The sequence below is a fragment of the Ovis aries genome, chromosome 2, assembly GCF_016772045.2.
Source record: "Ovis aries strain OAR_USU_Benz2616 breed Rambouillet chromosome 2, ARS-UI_Ramb_v3.0, whole genome shotgun sequence".
NCBI classification, from domain to species: domain Eukaryota; kingdom Metazoa; phylum Chordata; class Mammalia; order Artiodactyla; family Bovidae; genus Ovis; species Ovis aries.
This window is the reverse complement of record NC_056055.1, coordinates 102492104-102514792: the sequence shown is the minus strand read 5'-3', so window position 1 is coordinate 102514792 and position 22689 is coordinate 102492104. Positions and strand designations below refer to the sequence as shown.

The following is a 22689-nucleotide window of genomic DNA, read 5'->3' as shown; positions in this document are numbered from 1 at the left end:
AATCAAAGTAATATACATTATCAGAATGAAAGAGGAAAAGAGTGTTATCATTTAAATAGTCACAGAGAAATCATTAGAGAAATGAGTTTAATGATAAAACTCTGTAAAAATTTTCAATCTGTTAAAGATATCTTAAAAAAAAAAAACTCTCAAGTAACACTGCACTTAATATTGCAGTAGTAAATGTTTTCCCTATATTATTGGGAGTAAGACAGACAGACTCCTTCTCATCACTTTCATTTAGCACTGGACAAAATGTCCAAGCTTTTGCAATAAGGAAGAAAAGCATCCACAACCTAAAGGAAAAAAATTAAAATTCACTGTATTTGCAGATTACATGATTATTTTTAAAGAAAACTCTAGCATATCTACAAAACCAACTTACAGAACCGAGGAGTGAATTTAGTAAGTTCATATGCTATAAGGTTAATACACAAAAATCAACTACGTACCTAGATACTAACTGCAAACAATTTGAAAATACAACTGAAAAAAATTTCACTTAATATAATATGAACAAACAAAATATTTGGTTGACTATAAAAAGTCTGTCCTGTTTAACCCATGTGAACTTCTGGCCAACCCCAAATTTTGAAATAAATTTAACCAAAAGCTTACAAAATCTCCAAACCAAAGACTGCTAAGGAAAATTAAAAACTAGAAGACAGACTATGTTCATAAATTGGAAGGCTCAATATTGTTAAATTGTTAATTTTCTCAAAATTTTTCTATTCTTTAAACACAACAGCAATCCTATTACACTTTTTGCTAGAAATTGACAAACATAAACTTTATACAGAAGGGCAAAGGACCTAAAATATCCAAAGCAATCTTAAAAAACTAGGACGGAGTTAGAAGATTTACACTACTTCAGGATATACCCTAAACTACAGTAATCAAGACTGTATACATTAGGTATGTATATAGAAAAAAAGAAATCTCGACGCCTATCACGCACTACACATAAGACATTAAATCAAGATGGATCATAAGCCGACATATGAACCTAAACATAAAAGTCAAATCTACAGAAAAAAACACAGGAAGATATCTTCTTGCCTTGTGAGTAGGCAAAAAAGGCTTTTTAAGAGATAATACAAAATCAGCAGTAATTATGAAAGAAAAAAACTGCTAGATTAAACTTCACCAAAACAAAACACTCTGCTCAAAGATTTTAACGGAATGAACAGTCAAGTCACAGACTAGGTTTTCATGTTTGCAAAACAGAGATTGAACAAAGGACTCGAATCCAGGGCATATAAAAAATAAAATGTAGGCAAAAGATTTTAACACACACTTCACAAAGGAAATATACACAGAAAGCATAAGTACATACTAAAGTGCTCAGCATCATTAGTCATCAGGAAAATGCAAATTAAAAGCGCAGTGAGATGCAACTACACACCCACTAGAATGGCTAAACTTCCAAAGACTGGCACTACCTTACTCTGGTGAGGATGTGGAGCAAATGAACACGCCTATGTTACCAGTGGGAGTACAAATGATGCAACCACTTTGGGAAAATGTCTGGCAGTTTTGAAACTAAACATATGATGGTTATTACACCCAAGAGAAATAAATACATACACTCACCAAAAGACTGCATAAGTATGCTCACTGAAGTTTTATCACGATCTCTACAAACTGGAAATAGCCCGGCTATCCCTCAACAGAATGGATAAACAAACTATGGTCTACGCCTACAAAGGAATTCTACCCAGAACTAAAAAGATAATGGCTATTATAAAACTCAACATGGATGAAGCTCAAAATATAACTCTCCATGAAAAGATGTCTCACACAAAAGAATACGTATTATTTGGTTACATTTATTTGGTCGGCCAAAATGTCCATTCGGGTTTTCTTACTGACTTACTAACCCCGAACTAACTTTTTGGTCAACCAATACATGAAGTTTAATAGGCAAAACTCATCTATGAAAGGAGAAAACATGAGAACAATGGCCACCTCTGGGAGTCCGGGTGGGGATTTACAGGGAGGAGGCAGGAGGAACTTTTCTGGGTGGCAATGATGCTCTCTGTCTTAGCAGGGTTTTGTTACACGGGTACATGCATTTGTTAGAACTCATCAAGTGGTACCCATAGCATCTGTGCATTGCATTGTATGTACATTTACTGGAAAAGAAAAGACTGCAGTGAACTAGCTAATGATGTGCGTGATGATGTATTTGGGGAAAGTGTACCGAAGCCTGCACCCTGCTTTAAAATGTGTTAAAATAAACAAATAAGAGGGATTGGTGAATGCACAGACGTGGCTAGTTAGCTAAGTACATGGTGAAGCACATATCATAGAACATAGGTGCTAAGTACGTGATGTTCCCTGGAAAATTCTTTCCACTTTTGTTTCAAAAAAAATGTTGGGAGAAAAACTAATATCTCTTTATGATGACTAAGATTGTACCCTAGGTTGTGCTGCCAGTGTCAAGGGTCCTGGTTAGCGTCTGTGAAAATCTGATTTACCAAGAGAGGGAGTAAGAGTGATCAATATGTAAAGAGAGGGGTGGGTGGGAGGTGGGGTGCTGGAGCCAAAGCCCAGAAAGGCAGCAGATGATCACTTTCAGGGCTTCGCAGGTGCTCTGCTTTCTCTGTTACTCTGCAAATCTATGAAATTATCTCCGGGGCCTGGTGCCCAGTGTTACCTAGCACTCTAGTTTTTCCAGGACTCAGGAGGACACAGTTGGGGGCTTTAAACTCACTGATAGACATGGGAAAAAAAAAAAAAAAAAGGAAGGAATGGAAATGAATTAAAAATTCCACAGGGAGGAGGTATGACTCACCCACTCCCCTTTTAAATGGCATCTTGTGAGAACAGCCAAGAAGCAACAAAGATTGAATGTGAAACTGCTTCTGGGCAAGACTGATTACAAAGGAATACAGCTGTTAAAAGGTTGCTTTGAGTTATTTGGCGACCTGTGCATTCTGGCGAATGGGTGACTCAGACCCCATTGCCAGTCCTTTTCATCTCCAGGGTGACGATTTTTGAAGGACGATAGTCACCAGTAATTGATGATCTCTAGAGACTACTGCGGGCTTAGTCTAAGTGATAGCAGTGATTATCACTTTGCTTGATTTAATGAGTCTTCACAGGAACCATCCCTGCTTCGTCCTTGACTCTGTTTACTCAGCTTTCCAGCGTTCCCAGCTGCAGGGAGCTAGTATACCGCTTGCTACTACCCTGCCATAAATGCTAACCAAGCTCACCTTGTTAGGGTTTTCCCTACTCTCACTTTTCATCTTTTCAGAAAAAGGCAAAACGTGAATTAGATGTGACACACGATAGTGAAGCAGGGATAGAGTCGAGCTAACCGTAGAGCTTGACGTGAATTCGAACAACGGCTACTAACTTTCAATGAGGTTGACAATATGAATAATAACTTCAAGAAAATTTATTTATTTTTTAAAATTTGGCTGTGCTGGGTCTTAGTTGCAGCACGTGGGATCCAGTTCCCTGACTAGGGATCGAACCTGGGCCACCTGTATTGGGAGTGTGGAGTCTTAGCCACAAGACCACCAGGGAAGTCTCAGCACTCTATCTGTGTAGTCATACTGACATCAACTACTAGGAAAATGAGGATTCCCTGGTGGTACAGTGGTAAAGAATCCGCCTGCCAGTGCAGGAGACGCGGGATTCAACCCCTGGGTCGGGAAGATCCCCTGGAGAAAGAAAAGGCAGCCCACTCCAGTATTCCTGCCTGGAGAATCCCATGGACAGAGGAGCCTGGTGGGCTACAGTCCACAGTGTCACAAAGAGTCAGACATGACTGAGGACTCATGCACGCAAACTAGGAAAATAACAAGAAAATAAACATGAATTCACTACCTTACATCTGAGACAGGTGAGCCACACTAGGGAACCCAAATAGTTTTCTTAAATACCATCTGTGCAAGAGAATTTAGAGAACAGTAAGGCAAACGTCCATCCAAAAATTTTGCAGGAAATGTTATGTCCAAAACACAGTACCTCCGGGCTGCTCTACATTTTGCAAGGATATCAACATTTGAAAAGTTTTCTGCATCTCTAGTACTATAGTACCAACCAGACAACTATTTCTTCAAATTACACAAAGCTTCCCTAAAAAACAAATACCAACTTTATTATAGGGAGCTGGCAGTAAAAATTTACCTCCGCAAACACAAGACTGCAAATTTGCTTTTTCTAGATTATTTCATTAAAGCATAGAGGCCAGGAGAAAAAAAGCAAAACATGTCAAGTGGGTTGGCAGGACTCAGTGTAGCATTTATGGCTGGTTTTATGGCTCCCAGACTGTACTTTGACTACTTCCTGAGAGCCATTCATATTTGCTGCAATGAAAACTCAAATCACATATAAATTTTTATCTGAAAATAAAGTGTTTATTGCCCCCTTGAGGTAAATTAAAGAACAGAAACAAAACAACGCCAGCTCTGGTCTGTCCTTTAGAGAAAGAGGCTTTCTTCTTCAAAAGGCTTCTTCTACACACATATTGTGACCTGAAGTTACAGAACAAAAGTTCACCTCACCCCAAAAACGGACGATTTATAAACACCCCTAGGCATCAGACCATTTCTGTAAAAATAGAGCTAAAACTTCACACAAAGAATATCAGTTCAGTCATTCAGTCATGTCCGACTCTTTGCCACCCCATGGACCACAGCATGCCAGGCCTCCCTGTCCATCACCAACTCCCGAAGCTTGTTCAAATTCATGCCCATTGAGTCGGTGATGCCATCCAACCATCTTGCTCTCTGTCGTCCTCTTCTTGGCTTCAACCTTTCCCAGCATCAGAGTCTATTTCTAAGGAGTCAGTTCTTCATATCAGGTGGCCAAAGTATTGGAGTTTCAGCTTCAGCATCAGTCCTTCCAATGAATATTCAGGACTGATTTCCTTTAGGATGGACTGATCTAATTTCCCTGCAGTCCAAGAGACTCTCAAGAGTCTTCTCCAGCACCACAGTTCCAAAGCATCGGTTCTCTGGTGCCCATTCTTCTTCATGGTCCAACTCTCACATCCATACACAACTACTGGAAAAACCATAGCTTTGACTAGACAGACCTTTGTTGGCAAAGTAATGTCTCTGCTTTTCAATATGCTATCTAGGTTGGTCATAACTTTTCTTCCAAGGAGTAAGCGTCTTTTAATTTCATGGCTGCAGTCACCATCTGCAGTGATTTTGGAGCCCCCAAAAATAAAGTCTGACACTGTTTCCCCATCTATTTCCCATGAAGTGATGGGACCAGATGCCATGATCTTCGTTTTCTGAATGTGGAGTTTTAAGTCAACTTTTTCACTCTCCTCTTTCACTTTCATCAAGAGGCTTTTTAGTTCCTCTTTGTTTCCTGAATGTTGAATTTTAAGTCAGCATTTTTCACTCTCCTCTTTCACTTTCATCAAGAGGATCTTTATTTCCTCTTCGCCTTCTGCCATTAGGGTGGTGTCAGCTATATATCTGAGGTTATTGATATTTCCCCCAGCAATCTTGACTCCAGCCTGAGCTTCATCCAGCCTGGCACCTTGCATGATGTACTCTGCATAGAAGTTAAAAAACCAAGATGACAATAAACAGCCTTGATGTACTCCTTTCCCAATTTGGTACCAGTCCATTGTTCAACATCTGGTTCTAACTGTAGCTTCTTAACCTGCATACAGATTTCTCAGGAGGAAGGTCACGTGGTCTGGTAGTCCCATCTCTTTAAGAATTTTCCACAGTTTGTTGTGATCCACACAGTCAAACGTTTTGGCATAGTCAATAAAGCAGAAGTAGAACGCTCTTGCTTTTTCTCTGATGCAGTGGATGTTGGCAACTTGATCTCTGGTTCCTCAGCTTGTACATCTGGAAGTTCTTGGTTCACGTACTGTTGAAGCCTGGCTTGGAGAATTTTGAGCATTACTTTGCTAGCGTGTGAGATGAGTGCAATTGTGTGGCAGTTTGAACATTCTCTAGCATTGCCCTTCTTTGGGATTGGAATGAAAACTGACCTTTTCCAGTCCTGTGGCCACTGCTGAGTTTTCCAAAGTTGCTGACATATTGAGTGCAGCACTTTCACAGCATCATCTTTCAGGATTTTAAATATAGCTCAGCTGGAATTCCATCACCTCCACTAGCTTTGTTCATCAAGATGCATTCCAGGATCTCTGGCTCTAGGTGAGTGTACATACCACTGAGGTTATCTGGGTCATTAAGAACTTTTTTGCATAGTTTTTCTATGTATTCTTGCACCTCTTCTTAGTATCGTCTGCTTCTGGTAGGTCTATACTGTTTCTGTCCTCTATTGAGCCCATCTTTGCATGAAATGTTCCCTTGGTATCTCTAATTTTCCTGAAGAGATCTCTAGTATTTTCCATTCTATTGTTTCCCTTTATCGCTTTGCATTGCAAAATTTTAAAGTTTCAGTTGATAAAATGTCAAATTAACTGTATCCTAAAAATACATTATACACATCTTCAGCTGGCCTAGCTAGCAAACAGACTAAAAATCTCTGCAGCAAATTTTCATGGAGGGGGGTTTAGGGGTGGAACAAGTCTAAGATATTTATGATTCAAACTCACTTAATGCACAAGGTCTGCAACAAGAGAACAGCTGCAGTGAGAAAAGAATATATAACACTAAGCATGGGGAGAGAAAAATGTGATGGTCTGAACAGATGATCTGATCCTAAGAGGGCATTCTCAGAGTTCAGTGGATTTTTAGGCAGTAATCCTCTGAGGTACTGCTGTCATCCTAACGTCATGGGGCTTTGAACTAATTAAGGCTGTTTTTCCTCTAATTGCGTTTTATTCTAAGCTGTCATCTGTTTGTCAGTATTATTAGGAAGAAGGCGTTGGATTACATCATGACTCCCTCAAAAGTTTGAAAGACTTCAGCGTTTTACTCAGTATGACTCATATTCATGAATGATCAAGGTTCCGAATGAGCAGTAAAAATAAGGTCCCATTTCATCCTGCTACTCAAGGCCCTGCAGGATGGAGATCAGGCTGACCTGCTGTTGCTCAAAGTCACTTCATGGACACAGATTTAACCCATCGCCTCCTCTGGTGGCCATCACACAGAGGAGGCTGCTCACACCCACTCTTCCAGACGCTGAGCACTCCACCCGGGCACCTCAAACTGTTGCTGAATCTGAGGTTATAGCTTTGTCACAAAAGAATTCTGAAATGAAGTGATAGGTAAGAAGTGAATCTGGTCCCATCACTTCATGCAAACAGATGGGGAAACAATGGAAACAAGTGTCAGACTTTATATTTGGGGCTCCAAAATCATTGCAGATGGTGACTGCAGCCATGAAATTAAAAGACGCTTGCTCCTTGGAAGAAAAGCCATGACAAACCTAGACAGTGTATCAAAAGGCAGAGACATCGCTTTGCTGATAAAGGTCCATCTGGTCAAGGCTATGGTTTTTCCAGTAGTCATGCATGGATGAGAGAGTTGGACCATAAAGAAGGCTGAGTGCCAAAGAATTGATGCTTTTGAACTGCGGTGCTGGAGAAGACTTTTGAGAGTCCCTTAGACTGCAAAGAGATCAAACCAGTCAATTCTAAAAGAAGTCAGCCCTGAATACTCATAGGAAGGACTGATGCTGAAGCTGAAACTCCAATAGTTTGGTCACCTGATGCAAAGAGCCAACTCATTGGAAAAGACCCTGATGCTGCGAAAGATTGAGGGCAGGAGGAGAAGGGGACGACAGAGGATGAGATGGTTGGATGGTGTCACCTACTCAATCGATATGAGCTTTAGCAAACTCTGGGAGATAGTGAAGGACAGGGAATCCTGGTGTGCTGCAGTCCATGGGGTAGCAGAGTCGGACACGACTGACTGAACAGTAACTATGACAAGCGGGAGAATTATTCCAATTATTTTGGGGACGGGGCAGAGATTTCCAGGAATCACCATCCACCTTTTGACCTCTTTGGTCAGCCTTAGAACGGTCATGGCGCTGCTGGGTGTGCTATTTAGCATGCTAATGTATTACAATGAGTGTATGCTAAGGCTCAGTGTCTACTAGAGGCTAACTGTTCCACCATCATGGTTCCAAGCAGTCTGCCATGTCCCATGGCCGTGTCATGGGTTTCCCAGGTGGCTCAACGGTAAAGGATTTGCCTGCCAGTGTAGAAGATGCAGGAGGCCTGTGTTTGACCCTTGGGTCAGGAAGATCCCCTAGAGAAGGAAACGGCAACCCAGTCCAGTCTTCTTGCCTGAGAAATTCCACGGGCAGAGTCGTCGGGTGGGCTACAGTCCACGGGTTCGCAGAGAGTTGGACACATGCCCGTCTCATTCTTTTAAAGGCTGTGTCCTGCCCACTTCCCTCATATTTCAAAACTACCCTGGAGATTTATTTAAACTTATGAAAAAGTCTCTCTACTCTTTTCATTTTTACCAACCCAAAGGAGAGCATTAAGACATTAAGGGGATTGAAGTAGGGTGAGCACAGCACCCTGTCCCCCATTCCAAGAGGCACCCCTACGTGGGTCGTTAGTTGTCAATATCCGACCAACAGACGATCATTCAAAATTCATTCACCAGTTTGCTTGTGGCTGCTACATGCCAAGAACCATTCTAATTACAGGATAATGAAAGCATCTTTGGGTTCATTCAAGTCCTACATTAAGACTCTGATGCTGGGAGGGATTGAGGGCAGGAGGAGAAGGGGACAACAGAGGATGAGATGGTTGGATGGCATCACGGACTTGATGGACGTGAGTCTGAGTGAACTCCGGGAGTTGGTGATGGACAGGGAGGCCTGGCGTGCTGCGATTCATGGGGTCACAAAGAGTCGGACACGACTGAGTGACTGAACTGAACTGAAGTCCTACTTATTATCACCCTGCAAAATACTTAGAGAGGCACTGTTTGAACAACCTTATAATTAACTGTCATCCTACACCCAACCCACCCCCACTGTAATAAAAAAGAATCCAGAAAAAAGCCTGAAGGCAGTGGGAGAGGGGGTGCAAGGAAAAAAAGAAAAAGAAACCTATTTCTTCCAGTATTTTGAAGCTCTGGTGATGTATACAAACGTGTGCTCACACACACAGACAGGCACTCTCGTTCATTTTACACCTGGCACGATGTCCTCCGTTATAACTATAGCCAAGTTTTGGCTCTGAAAACAAAGCTGCCTCGGTTTCACAGGCCCCACTTCACCTCCTGTGGACCTGGGCCAAGTGGCTTCATCTCTCTGGGCCTCAGTTTCCTCACTTGTAGAACAGGGATGATTTAAATATATAACTCAAAGATTTCTTGGGAGAATGAAGTAAGTAAATACTTACTGCAGCGCCCAGCACACTGCAGACAGTGTAAATGTGACTGCCCCCCTTCACTCCCATTTCCCACGTCCCTCCCGCCACGGAGAACGTGGATGCCAATGATGACCATGATTCTATCACCTCTTCCAGGGCATGGCCACACAAAAGACGGGATCACACAGTAAGAGCTGCTCTAAAACTTGCTTTTTCATGTAGTGTACCCTGGAGATGCATGAGACCCTCCCATAAGGTAAGCGCATCCATTTGCATGATGATAAACACCTGTAACAATCTGATAATCCTCAGTTTTATAGGGCTGGCCAAAAGTTCGTTCACATTTTTCCATGAAATGTTACAGAACATTTTTTTTCTGGACCATTTATTGCCAGCCCAGGCATCTCTTGTACTGCCTACACATGTCCCCACTTGAGGCATTTCAAACTTAATAAAGCCAAAGGAAAAGTCTTGACTTTTCTCCCACAAACCCATTCTTTCTCCTGTTCTTCCATCTTGGTAGGCAGCGCTACCCTCGGTCCCTTTCTACAACCCCAAACTGGGTGTCACCCTCGACTCCCTCTTTCTTATTTCCAACCTGATTCAAAGTCCATCAGCAATAAAATATAGCTCTAACCCATCTATCCTTTTCTGTCACTGCGGCCACCACCCTCTTTCGAGCAGGGGTGGGCACAACAGCCTCCCACCTGGGTTACCACTTCTGCTCTGGCACCCCTCAAATCCACTTGCCACGCAAGAGCCGGGATGCCTTCAGACTTACAAACCTGAACACACCACTCTCTGGCTTCAAACCATTCTCCTACTTCCTACTGCTGATTCCAACGTTTGTAAGTCCTCAACATCCAGCGTGACCTGACTCCTCAAGCTCCCCTCATGACACCTGCTCCTCGGTTCGCTGGAATCTAGCCATATCTGCCTCCTCTCTGAGGAGCACCTCACGTTTCTTCCTTTGTTTCAGTGTCTCTGTCTTATTGGTTTCCTGAGCCTGGCCTGACTGGCTCCTCCATATACTTCCGATCTCAGCTTAAACATCGCCAGGTCACGTTCAGGATCAGCCTATGTTTCTCCAGCACAGCAGTCTGTCTCCATCACGGCACCTACTGTCTGTTACCTGTTGAACCAGCAGAATGTGAGCACCGCCAGGGCAAGGACAGCATCCGTCTTGCTCACCGTGTTGTTCCCGGTACCCCAGGGAGAGCACGGTCCCTAGTGGGCCTTCAATTAACGTTCAGTAATTAAAGGCAGAGTACTTAGCTAGGTAGCTTAGCCAGGTGTCCCTGAAATTTCTGAAAATAAAAACTATTTTAAGACTTTCCCTTCTAAAATCACCAACCTTAGCAAACTTTAGTTTTCTTCTCACTAAAAATGGAGACAGGAGGTATCAAAAGAAAGCATAGCTGTCTTCTGTCTTATCAACTAGAATTTGAAACGAATAAACGATCCCATCCACAAAGAGAAATGACTCAACAGTCATCAGATAGTAAGTCATAAAACAATAACTATTAAATAATAGTCATTTGTTCTGTGAATTTGATAGCAGCTCACGGTCTCAGATTAAAAGTACTGGCCGTGCTCTTTCTGGGTGAGCTCACCAACTGCAATCAAGGCCACTGCTGCAGCTTAGACCAGCCGAAGGCCGAAGAGATCTGCACAGTGATTTTGTATGTTTTGTTGTTTTTCTTTTTTTTCCCCTTTTTATTCTTTTGCACAGTGACTTTGTAAGAATACTAATGCCAATGGACCACACTCACTTTTAAAACACATAACCCGTCTCCACACAATATAGCAGTAACAACAACCACTAGGACTGCATGAGACGATTCTTGTTAACTAAACTTATGGTGGTCACCATTTCAGGATATAAGTGAAGTCATTACGCTGTACACCTGCAGACAGTATTGAATGTCAACTACATCTCAGTAAAATTGGAAAAAATATATTTAACGGTACCACCCATGAAAACCATGCAAGTAAAAAGAATGAAAACCTCTCCCCTTGTCCCCCAAAGAACTAGGAGGATAGACACAGAGCAGAAGGGATTCTCAGACTGCTGCCAGGAGGACAAACCAGCAACCACTCAGGTGAATGTGATAAAATAAGGGTTTCTTACTTGACGGCCTCATAAATATTGTTGGAGGTATGTCCTGATAAGGCATCGTGTAAATTTCGAATAAAATAATCTCTGTATTCTTCTGGAAGGGCCATAAATGTTCCACCCATCACGATAAATTCCACTTTATCCACACTGTGACCAAGTTGTTTTAACTGAAAGACATAAATTCGTCAGCATTAGGAAGGTATAGTCAACTACTCTTAAGTGGCTTACTGAAAATTTCTAATTTGACTTGGCAGTGTTTTCATCACTACAGTTTAAAAATGAGAAGCAAACATGTTGAGCAAATTCTACAGACTCAAGAAAATAGGCTCCAGAGTCCGAAAGAAAAATAATTATGGCTCAAATAAGAAGGAAGAGTAAGAATTTAAAATAATCAAAAGTTTGATGTCAACTTACAGAGTTAGGTGAACATTCAAAAATACAGAGAATATAAATTAGCAGCAAGATCATACAAGATATAATTGTATACACTGTAATAGAATGAACAAATCTTTCTCGATTATGTGTTTTTTAAGGAGACTTCACTGAATTTGTTACCAGACTGCTTCTGTTTCATGTTTTGTCTTTTTGCCCAGGAGGCACGTAGAATCTTAGCTCCCTGACTAGGGACTGAACCTGTACCCCTGCACTGGAAGGCAAAGTCTTAACCCCTGGACCACCAGGGAAACCCCCTCAATATGTATTTTATGCCAGACCTTGAGGTCAGCACTGATGACAAAGAAGACTACAGGCAATATAACCAGGACTTGATGCAAACGAAAGAAAGTGAACACCACATGAGAAAGCAGCATTAAGACAGCAGTTTCAAATGAAAACTTTGCAGTTTTGAATTGTGAAGATTCTGGATACAGGTGGCACCTTTTTAGCCTGGTTTCAGAGGTTGGGGGGAAAAAAATCAGTCTGAAATATAATATCTCCTCTATGTGGGGATACAATGATACAGATCTTTCCATTTTTCAACAACAATAAGTCAAGATTCTAATTTTTAAAAACAGGTATTTCGATTTCTTGCCAGGTGTTGGCTTGAGAAAAACTCAGTCAAGTGGACTACAAATTATGAACTCTAATGTACTAAGTAAAGAGGATATCCGTACTTAATATGAGCAGAAATTTATCTTTTTGAATACTAATTTCTGAAAATGGAAAATAGCAACTTATAAATACATACATCCTTATAGCAGGTTGACCAAAAACTTCATTCCGGCTCTTTCATAACATCTTATGGAAAAACCCAAATGGACTTTTTGGCCAACCCAATACATATGTAAATCCTTACACATATGTAAGAGTACGTGCATGCATGTGGAACCCATGCAAATATCTAAGTATGTGTAGATAGCTATCAACACTAAAGGAACACTCCATCTACGGTCGTTCACCAGAGATACACAGTTAAATCTTCCTGGTAGCTTTTTCAAAGTATCTTGCTGGACCCTAAATCAGACAGCACCGCATAACTCCAGTGGCGAAACGTCATTCCGGTGATTCTAGCACATTCACAGCTGGGAGAAGAATCACTGCCCTCTGGTACTTTCTACATCTTCCAGAACCCATACTCCTTCTCGGTTAACAGAAACCTTTCAAGCTCTACTGAAACACTTTAAATAAATTAAATACCATGGCTAAAAAAGAAATCAACACAGAAGTGACTTTCTGTTACGTGTTACTTTCCCTTTCAGACTGTCTAGTTGCCCGACTAGATGTTACTATTAAAACTATGGACAGTGCTTGCGTTGTTTTAAATTAGACAAGTTTAAAATGAAATTAACGTTCAGACTTCTTGAACACAGCAAGGCCACCGACATAGTGCTTGTTTTTTAATCAGTTATATTAAGATATAATTTACACATTGGATTGGCCAATAAGTTCGTTTGGGTTTTCCCTAAGATGTTGCAACTTTTCTGGCCAACCCCACACAATAAAATCCATTAACTTTAAGTGCACAATGAAATGAGTTTAGAGTTGTGTAACTACCACAACCACCATTATACAGTACAATTCTATAGTTTCCACGAGTCCCTCATTGCCCTGTAGCCAATTCCCTATTCTCATCCCAGCAAACCAGCCACTATACTTCTCACTTGGCTTATGGAAGCTAAAATTCAATCCACCCACCTATTGTGTAAGACCTTTGACACTGCCACACACTGTAAGTTTCATAACAATGACTTTCTACAAACTCAAAGAACTTTAGAGACTATAAAATCCTTACAGAAAATAATATGGTCTTTAAAGCAAGTGGCGTTTTTGACCCTGCTAGGAACTGCAAAACTGTCCTCTCCCTCGGATGGGATATTAAAAACTTCTGAAGGAGAGAAATATTCTTTCAGTTATTTCTGGTTCGACTCAAATCAAGCAACAGTACCTCCTGAGTATAAAGATCTAATGTAAAAAGGCTTTGTAAAACCTTACCTGTTCTATCCGGTGTCTTGTCTGCAGGTAAGGGTCATATCTGGCACGGATAGCTCGCATGGAGGTTGGCTAAAAAAAGAAAAATATCCTGTCATGCCCACATTGAATTAAAAATAAGGTGTAGTTTCAAAAGGGTTGTATAAAAAACTAAAATTCTCTTGGGCTCCTTTCTTCCTTCCTCAGTTTGGTCAGTTTGAAATATTGACCTGAAGATTATCCGGCTGGTCTCCATTCAACAGCAGGCAGCTCCCTGGGTCATAGTTACAGCTTTGTGTAAACGCTGATGGAATCCCCAGGGTCACCAAACTGTTTTGCTGCCCTAGACAGAGGTGTGCATGCATATTCAGAAAGAGTTCCTTGAGAAAATAACCTTTGAACCAGATCATTAAATTACAACACAGTCTGTGATGGCTTAACGCAAAGTCTTCATGCTGTCATACAAAGCAACGGCCACCAAACAACGTCCTGATAGAAAATGTTCCCAGCTACTGAGCCCTCGTGCGGCAGCTACTGAAGCCGCGTGCCTGGAACCTGTGCTCCACAAGGGAAGCCACAATGAAGAGGGGCCCTGTGCACTGCAGCCAGAGAAAGACTGTGTGCAGAGGTAAAGACCCAGCGCAGTCAAAAATAATAAATAAATAGAATAAAAAGAAAATGTTCCCTGAAGACACATCGTTAAATGAGAAAGGCAAGGTCTTGACAGACTACCTGCAGTGTACAAAGCCAGGATGAAGAAGATGAATTGCCTTTATATCTATATGCTGTTAATATCTATGCTGGATGAACAGGAAAGGGCCGAGACTAACTGACTGTTCAGTGGGCTGGAGCCGAATGGGGTGGCCAGGGAAAGTGATGAGAGGGAGCATTTTCACTGAGCGATTTCTTTTGTATTTTTACAATTTGATCTATTAAAAAAAAAAAAAAAGGAAAAAAATGAAAAACCAGACATAAGAAGATAAGTCACTTAGGTTGCTGGCTGCCAGCCTCTTCTGAAGGGGTTGACTGCTTGGAAAGCCTGCTCGGTGGCCTCCTGCTCTCGCTCTTGCCCCCACAAGAGCCATCAAAGGCCTCTTAAAACCTACCTGGATTATACCATTCCTCTGCTTTAAACCTGGATGGCTGCACGTGACACCAATCGGGTTGGCCAAAAAGTTCACTTGGGTTTTTCCTTGACAGTTTATGGAAAAACCTAGACAAACTTTTTGGCCAGCCCAATATTACAAACTTCTTGCCTTGCCTTACAAGCCTCTATGTCACTGTCTCCCAGATCTCATTCTCCCCTCACCCGCTCTGCTCCAGCGCCCCGCCGTTGCTCACTCTGGCTCCGCCTTTTATCTATTCTCTCTGCTAGGGATGCTCCTTCTTGATCTTCCTGAAAGCCTTCTTCTTGTCATTCGGGGCTTAGTTACCACGTCACCCCTCTCAGCCACCAAGCTAAAGTCACCCTCTCCTATATCTTACTTGACTTTACTTCCCCGCTTCCCATGTCAGCTGGTACGTGATATTTTTTCGTTTGTTTCATTACTGTCTTGTTGTTGTCCAGTCACTAAGTCACGTCCACCTTTTTGTGACCCCGTGGACTGCAGCATGCCCGACTTCCCTGTCCTTCACCATCTCCTGGAATTTGCTCCAACTCATGACCACTGAGTCGGTGATGCTATCTAACCATCTCATCCTCTGCTGCCCTCTTCTTCTTTTGCCTTCAGTCTTTCCCAGCATCATTACTATCTACCCTCCACTTATTAGAATGCAGATTCCACAAGACCTGACCTGTCTTTTTCACGGTTGCAGAGGCAGGAAAACATCCTGGTGAGGTGCACAGAATTCAAGGCCTGGCCCTGTTACGTTCGGGATGTGTCTTCCAGGCCAGTGGTGAAAGCTTTCTAGGCTCCAGTTTCCTTATCCATAAAACTATGATAATAATAGTGTCTACCTTCAAAATGCTGCCAGATTTAAAGTTGTAAAGCGTTTAGAACAGTGTTGACATATGTTACTAATAAGCGCTTAGGTAAGTATTTCTGCAGTGACTGGAACAATATATAGAGGCACTTGGCAAATGTTTCATGAATGAGTAACTTGTGCAATCAAGAAAAAAATAAGAAAGAAAAATTTTAAGAAAGCCAGTACTTGTAAAAGCATATGCGAAGTAAAGTATGACATAACACTCCTCCGGTCAGCCTCACATTACTTTACCTCATATCCAGTGTAAGACTGCGTGGAATATTCGAAATCTGAATCAGGTCCGCCAGGGCAGTACCTGCCAATTCAACAAAAGGGTGAGGGTGTCAGATTCAGAACTCAGCTCCACCGTCCAGTTCAGGTACCTGCCGTCTCCATAAAATCCTGCTTGAACCAGCTTCATTTTCAAATCCTAACAGAAGATTGCACCTTCGTGCTATCTGCAAGTATTTACATTTTCTACTAACAAGTAAGAAGGTAAACACATACAGGAACAATACTGCAGTGGTTTTCAGAGTACTGCAGCCGCTATCATTTTATTTTTTTTTATTGGAGTGTAATCGCTGTATGAGGCTGTGCTCGTTTCTGCTGTTTGATGAAGTGAATCGGCTGTATGCATACATACAGCTCCTCCTCCTGGAGCCTCCCTCCCGACGCCACCCCTCCAGGTCCCCACCGAGCACCGAGCTGAGCCCCCCACGCTACAGCTAGCGAGCTACTTTACACACCGCAGTGTACGTGTGTCAGCGCCCCTCTCTCAACCCGGCCCCCCTCCTTCCTGCTGTGTCCACAGGTCCACGCTCTAATCTGCACCCCTAGTCCTGCCCTGGAAATGGGCTCATCTGTATCGTTTTTCTAGATTCCATATGACAGATGAATGGATAAGGATGGTGTGGTGCGTCCACACACTGGAACATCACTCTGCCATAAAGAGGAGCAGAATTGGGTCATTTGCAGAGATGTGGACGGACTGAGAATCTGTCATACAGAGTGAAGCGAGTCAGAAAGAGAAAAACACATATTGTATATCAACACACCATCCTTTTAGAAGTTTACGCTTTTAGGGGCAAATAACAGCGCCTAGACCTTCCTAGTTTGTATCGATACTCACAGTGCTCTCTTGATAACTACACTTAAGAAAATGTTTCTCCCGACTGATCTTACTCTCTAGAGTCATGCATATTCTTCTAAGTTTTCTAATTAAGCTTAGGAAGTTTAAAGATTACTTATAAGGGTAACTTTTGGGGGATACTCTGCTGATCCAAATTCATTTTAAATTTCTGACATTTGGAATTCAGGCTTCTCATACTTCCAAGTTTCATTTATCAAGTTAACAGACTACTGTTTTGAGTTCTATAACCTATGTATTGTACACTGAAACAAATTTAAATCTTTATATGTTTCATTTTTAAAGCACTGAAATATCCTATTAGTGGCTGCTTATTTCAAAGAACTAAGTTATGAATCTTTAATAAAGTTTTAAATATTACCAGCACACACTGATCAAGGCTCTAGGACTTGCTATATCAATTAAAATGCAAACACATACATGACTTATTAAAATCATCATACTCACACACATATATTTCCTGTAAAACTGATGTGTGGACATCTGTGGGGTTTGCACATGACAGCCACAACAGCAATCTATAAAAGAAAGATTAATAAAAAAGCAATTGTGAAATAATTCATAGGAAATTCTGGAGAGTGGTTATCTCAGAAAATGGGAGAGGACCGCAACACAAGGGCCTTCAAAAGTGCTTGTGATGTTGTGTTTCTTAAACAAAGCCGTGGGTACCAGGGTGATCTCTTTTCAATGTTATTAATCTTCAGATCAGACAGTACAGAATGAATCTTGGAGGAAGGGTCCCTGCTGGGGCTCCAAGGGAACCAGTGTAGACATGCACAGCCTTCAGTTTCCTGACCTTGGAGCTCACCGTCGGCAGTAGACAGACGTTGAATGGACCATGATGGACCCAGGATTGGGAGAGAAGCGGACCAGAGCCCCGCGTCCATCAGGGCCTACGCAGGTTGACTGCAGCCTGATTTCAGTTTGGTTCAGTCGTGTAACAGGAATTTCAGCTGTGGAGTTAGCATGCAAGGCCTCTTGAGAAAGATGTACGTTTACTGAGAAAGCATGAAGGTTTGGGTTTTTGTGTAACTTGGGTGTCCAGAGCTCAAAAGTCTGTGGCAGTTTTGAAGAATGAAGTATTATATAAAATTTTGGTTATTAAGGATTTAACTTTGTAGCCTTCCTATCTGGAAAAATAAAATCCTTTAAATGAAAAAAAAAAAAATTGCTGCACTCAATATGTCAGCAAACTTGAAAAACTCAGCAGTGGCCACAGGACTGGAAAAGGTCAGTTTTCATTCCAATCCCAAAGAAGGGCAATGCCAAAGAATGCTCACACTACCGCACAGTTGGGCTCCTTTCACATGCTAGCATGGTGATGCTCAAAATCCTTCAAGTCAGGCTTCAACACTACATGAACCAAGAACTTCCAGACGTACGAGCAGGATTTAGAAAAGGCAGAGGACCCAGAGATCAAATTGCCAACATCCATCAGATCATAGAAAAAGCAAAGGAATTCCAGAAAAACTTCTGCTTTATTGACTACGCCAAAGCCTTTGACTGTGTAGATCAAAACAAACTGTGGAAAATTCTTCAAGAGATGGGAATACCAGACCACCTTAGCTGTCTCCTGAGAAATCTGTATGCAGGTCAAGAAGCTATAGTTAGAACCAGACATGGAACAACAGACTGATTCAAAACTGGAAAAGGAGTACGTCAAGGCTGTATATTGTCACCCTGCTTATTTATCTTATATGCAGAGTACATCATGCAAAATGCCAGGCTGGATGAAGCCCAAGCTGGAATCAAGATTGCTGGGGGAAATATCAATAATCTCAGATACGCAGCTGACACCACCCTAATGGCAGAAGGCGAAGAGGAACTAAAGAGCCTCTTGATGAGGGTGAAAGAGGAGAGTGAAAAAGCTGTCTTAAAACTCAACCTTCAAAAAACTAAGATCATGGAATCCGGTCCTATCACTTCATGGCAAATAGATGGGTAAACAATGGAAACAGTGACAGACTTTATTTTCTTGGGCTCCCAAATCACTGCAAACAGTGACGGTAACCATGAAACTAAACGAAGCTTGCTCCTTGGAAAAAATGTTATGAGAAATCTAGACAGTGTATTAAAAAGCAGAGATATCACTTTGCCAATAAAGGTCCATATAGTCCAGGCTATGGTTTTTCCAGTAGTTGTGTATGGATGTGAGAGTTGGGCCATAAGGAAGGCTGAGTGCTGAAGAACTGATGCTTTCCAACTGTGGGGCTGGAGAAGACTCTTAAGAGTCCCTTGGACAGCAAGGAGATCAAACCAGTCTATCCTTAAGGAAATCAACCCTGAATGTTCATTGGAAGGACTGATGCTGAAGCTGAAGCTCCAATACTTTGGGCCACTTGATACAAAGAGCTGACTACTGGAAAAGACTCTGATGCTGGGAAAGATCAAAGGCAGGAGGAGAAGGGGCTGACTAAGGATGAGATGGTTGGATAGCATCACTGGCTCAATGGATGTGAGTTTGAGCAAACTCCAGGAGATGGTGAAGGACAGGAAAGCCTGGTGTCCTGCAGTCCATGGGGTCGAAAAGAGTTGGATACAACCGAGTGACTGAACAACAGATATACACACATATGTACATATATATCGGAAAAGGCGATGGCACCCCACTCCAGTACTCTTGCCTGGAAAATCCCATGGATGGAGGAGCCTGGTGGGCTGCCGTTCATGGGGTCGCTACAAGTCAGACATGACTGAGCGACTTCACTTTCACGCACTGGAGAAGGAAATGGCAACCCACTCCAGTGTTCTTGCCTGGAGAATCCCAGGGACGGAGGAGCCTGATGGGCTGCAGTCCATGGGGTCGCACAGAGTTGGACACGACTGAAGCGACTTAGCATTAGCAGCAGTACATATATATGCACACACAATAAATACAGACACAAATGTGTTATGTGTATGTCTGTGCATGTACATACATACACCTACATGTTTATTTCCTCTGTTCACTGAGAGCATCTGGTAGCAGCAACACTCTAACAGCACTGAGCACAGCTAGCATTCAGATCTTTGTTTCTAAATGCCCTTCTCTATAGCCAACAGGGACCTCTTGTATAGACAGGGTATTCCGCTCAATGTCATGTGGCAGCCTGGATGGGAGGGGAGTATATGGATGCTGGGTCACTTTGCTGTCCATCTGAAACGATCACAATATTGCTAATCGGTTATACTCCAGTACAAAATTTAAAAGTTTAAAAAATAATAAGAAATGAAAACTCTTCTCTAGTCAAAGAAACAGGGCTCCTTGGAGACAAGGCCGATTCCACGGCTGGGGTGAACAAAGTACAAGATGAGCCTGGAACATTTTATTATGACAGAAAGCTAGAAACGGCTCAAAGAATGATGAGGACATTTGAAAAGGAGACAGAAACCATCTTGAAAGGGCTCCTACTGGACAAAATTGGGAAAATTTGTACATGAAAATAATGAATGAGGAAACGGAAGTCTGATGAGGAACCGGACATTTACACAGTTTCCAAGTACTTCACCACACAAGACTTGTTAATTTCAAAGTGGAAAAGAGTAACTTCACAAAGGGGATGCCTGGCAGATACCCGCTTCGTCACAGTGGACGACATGAGCGGCAGGACAGCAAGCTACGCACCACCCGACAGGCTGTAAGAGGAACACCGTGTCACGTCCGTGACGTTCCTGCCAGAGACGCCAACCCGAGCCTAATCGTGAGGACACATCTGATCAAACCACACTGAGGGAGACGCGACGCAACAACAACTTGCCTGATCTCCTCAAAAGCGTTAAGGCAACGAAGTCCAGGAAAGACGGGGGAAGTGTCTAGGCTGAAGACCCATGGCAACCGAACACAGCACGTGATTCTGAACCGGGTCCTGCAGCTTACTGTTGAGACAGCTGCTGAAACTTGAGACGTGAGGACTAGAGACTGATAACGTATCCATGTTAAATTCCTCATTTTGATGCCTTTATTGTGGTGATGTAAGAAAGTGTCCCTGTCTGCAGGAAGCACACGTTGAAACATTCAAAGGCGTCGGTTTTGCAACTTACTTTCAAATCGCTCAGGGAGAAAGTGTTCTTCCCAGCGGCTTTTCAACTTTTCTATCAGCCTGTGATTATGTTTTAATAGTAAAAATGATTACAATTTAACTTCAATCATTAAACAGTGAGCAAGAAAAACTCCAAAAAAACACAAAATTTGCAAATCTGAATTAAAAACTTAGATTTTCACACAAATGTTTTTATTTATAAGGAGATACAAGTGGTATATGTATACCACTGATGAAGACCATCTGATTTCTCAATCTTTTATTGAGGACCTTCGATACAGGCCAGGTTCTGAGCCACACAGAGCAGGTGGGCCCTAAGACTACAGAAATACTAATGCAGGCCTCTGTCCTCTGAAATCACACAAGTGAGAAGGGGAGGAGGGTTTAGAGAAATAAGCTATTTCCAAAAAACACAGTAAAAAGCACATCGAAAATACTACTACTACTACTACTACTACTACTACTACTACTACTAAGTCTTAGCATATAATCCAGCCATCATGCTCCTAGGTATTTAGGTACTCAAATGAGTTGAAAACTTTTGTATACACAAAAACCTTCACGCAAATGTTTATCACAGCTTTGGTCATCACAACTGCCAAAATTTGGAAACAGTTGGGGTGGCCTTCAATAGGTGCATGGACAGACAAACTGCAGTACACTCAGACAATGGAGTATTATTCAGTGCTAAAAAGAATGAGCCAGCAAGCCACTAAAAAGACATAGCATAAAAGCTTAATGTGTACTGCTAAGTAACAGAAGCTAATATGAAACAACTACAAAACACACTGCTTCCCACCACATGGCATTCTGGAAAGGCAAAGCTAGAGAGACAGTAAACAGATCAGTGGTGGGCAGGGGAATGAGGCAGAGGAAAGCATCATTAGGGGAGTTTTAGGGCAGTGAAACTATTCCATACGATACGATTTGGTGGATACAAGACATTGTGCATTTGGTAAAACCCACAGAATGTACAACTGTGAGAGACCCTAATGGGAACTATAGGCTTCAGTTAATAGTAATGTAGCAAGACTGGTACAGTATTGGGTGCAATCTCAAAAATGACAGAATGATTTCTGTTCATTTCCAAGGCAAACCATTCAATATAACAGTAACTGAAGTCTATGCCCCAACCACTAATACCGAAGAAGCCAAATAGAACGGTTCTATGAAGACCTACAAGACCTTCTAGAATGAACACACCAAAAAAAGATGTCCTTTTCATCACAGGGGGCTGGAATGCAAAACTAGGAAGTCAAGAGATACTTGGAGTAACAGCCAAGATTGGCCTTGGAGTGAAAAATGAAGCAGGGCAAAGGCTAATAGAATTTTGCCAAGACAGCATACCCTGGTCATAGCAAACACCCTCTTCCAACAACACAAGAGATGACCCTTCACAAGAACATCACCAGATGGTCAATACCGAAATCAGACTGACTAGATTCTTTGCAGCTGAAGATGGAGAAGCTCTATAGTCAGTAAAAACAAGACTGAGAGCTGACTGTGGCTCAGATCATGAACTCCTTATTGCAAAATTCAGACTTAAAGAAAGTAGGGAAAACCACCAGGCCATTCAGGTATGACCTAAATCAAATCCCTTACGATTATACAGTGGAAGTGACAAATAGATTCAAGAGCTTACATCTTATAGAGTGCCTGAAGAACTATAGACAGAGGTTCATAAAACTGTACAGGAGTCAGTGACCAAAACCATCCTCAAGAAAAACAAATGCAAAAAGGCAAAACGGTTGTCTGAGAAGGCCTTACAAATAACTGAGAAAAGAGAAGCAAAAGGCAA

The 22689-nt window shown here is 42.0% G+C and overlaps 1 protein-coding gene across 3 annotated transcripts in view; it reads right to left on the bottom strand.

Annotated features, from left to right (window-relative positions):
- The window catches only part of ELP3 (elongator acetyltransferase complex subunit 3), a 124842-nt gene that overhangs the window by 86239 nt on the left and 15914 nt on the right, over window positions 1-22689 (bottom strand). For 2 of the 3 annotated variants that reach the window (XM_012128450.4, XM_004004437.5), the window contains exons 4-7: window positions 17320-17390; window positions 15978-16041; window positions 13785-13853; window positions 11367-11521 (exon numbers count right to left, since the gene is read on the bottom strand). In XM_012128450.4, the coding sequence (XP_011983840.3) occupies window positions 11367-11521; window positions 13785-13853; window positions 15978-16041; window positions 17320-17390 (359 nt within the window). Of the gene's footprint in view, window positions 1-11366; window positions 11522-13784; window positions 13854-13990; window positions 14141-15977; window positions 16042-17319; window positions 17391-22689 lie in introns of those variants that run through there. The other variant, XM_042243526.1, reaches the window with a different exon arrangement.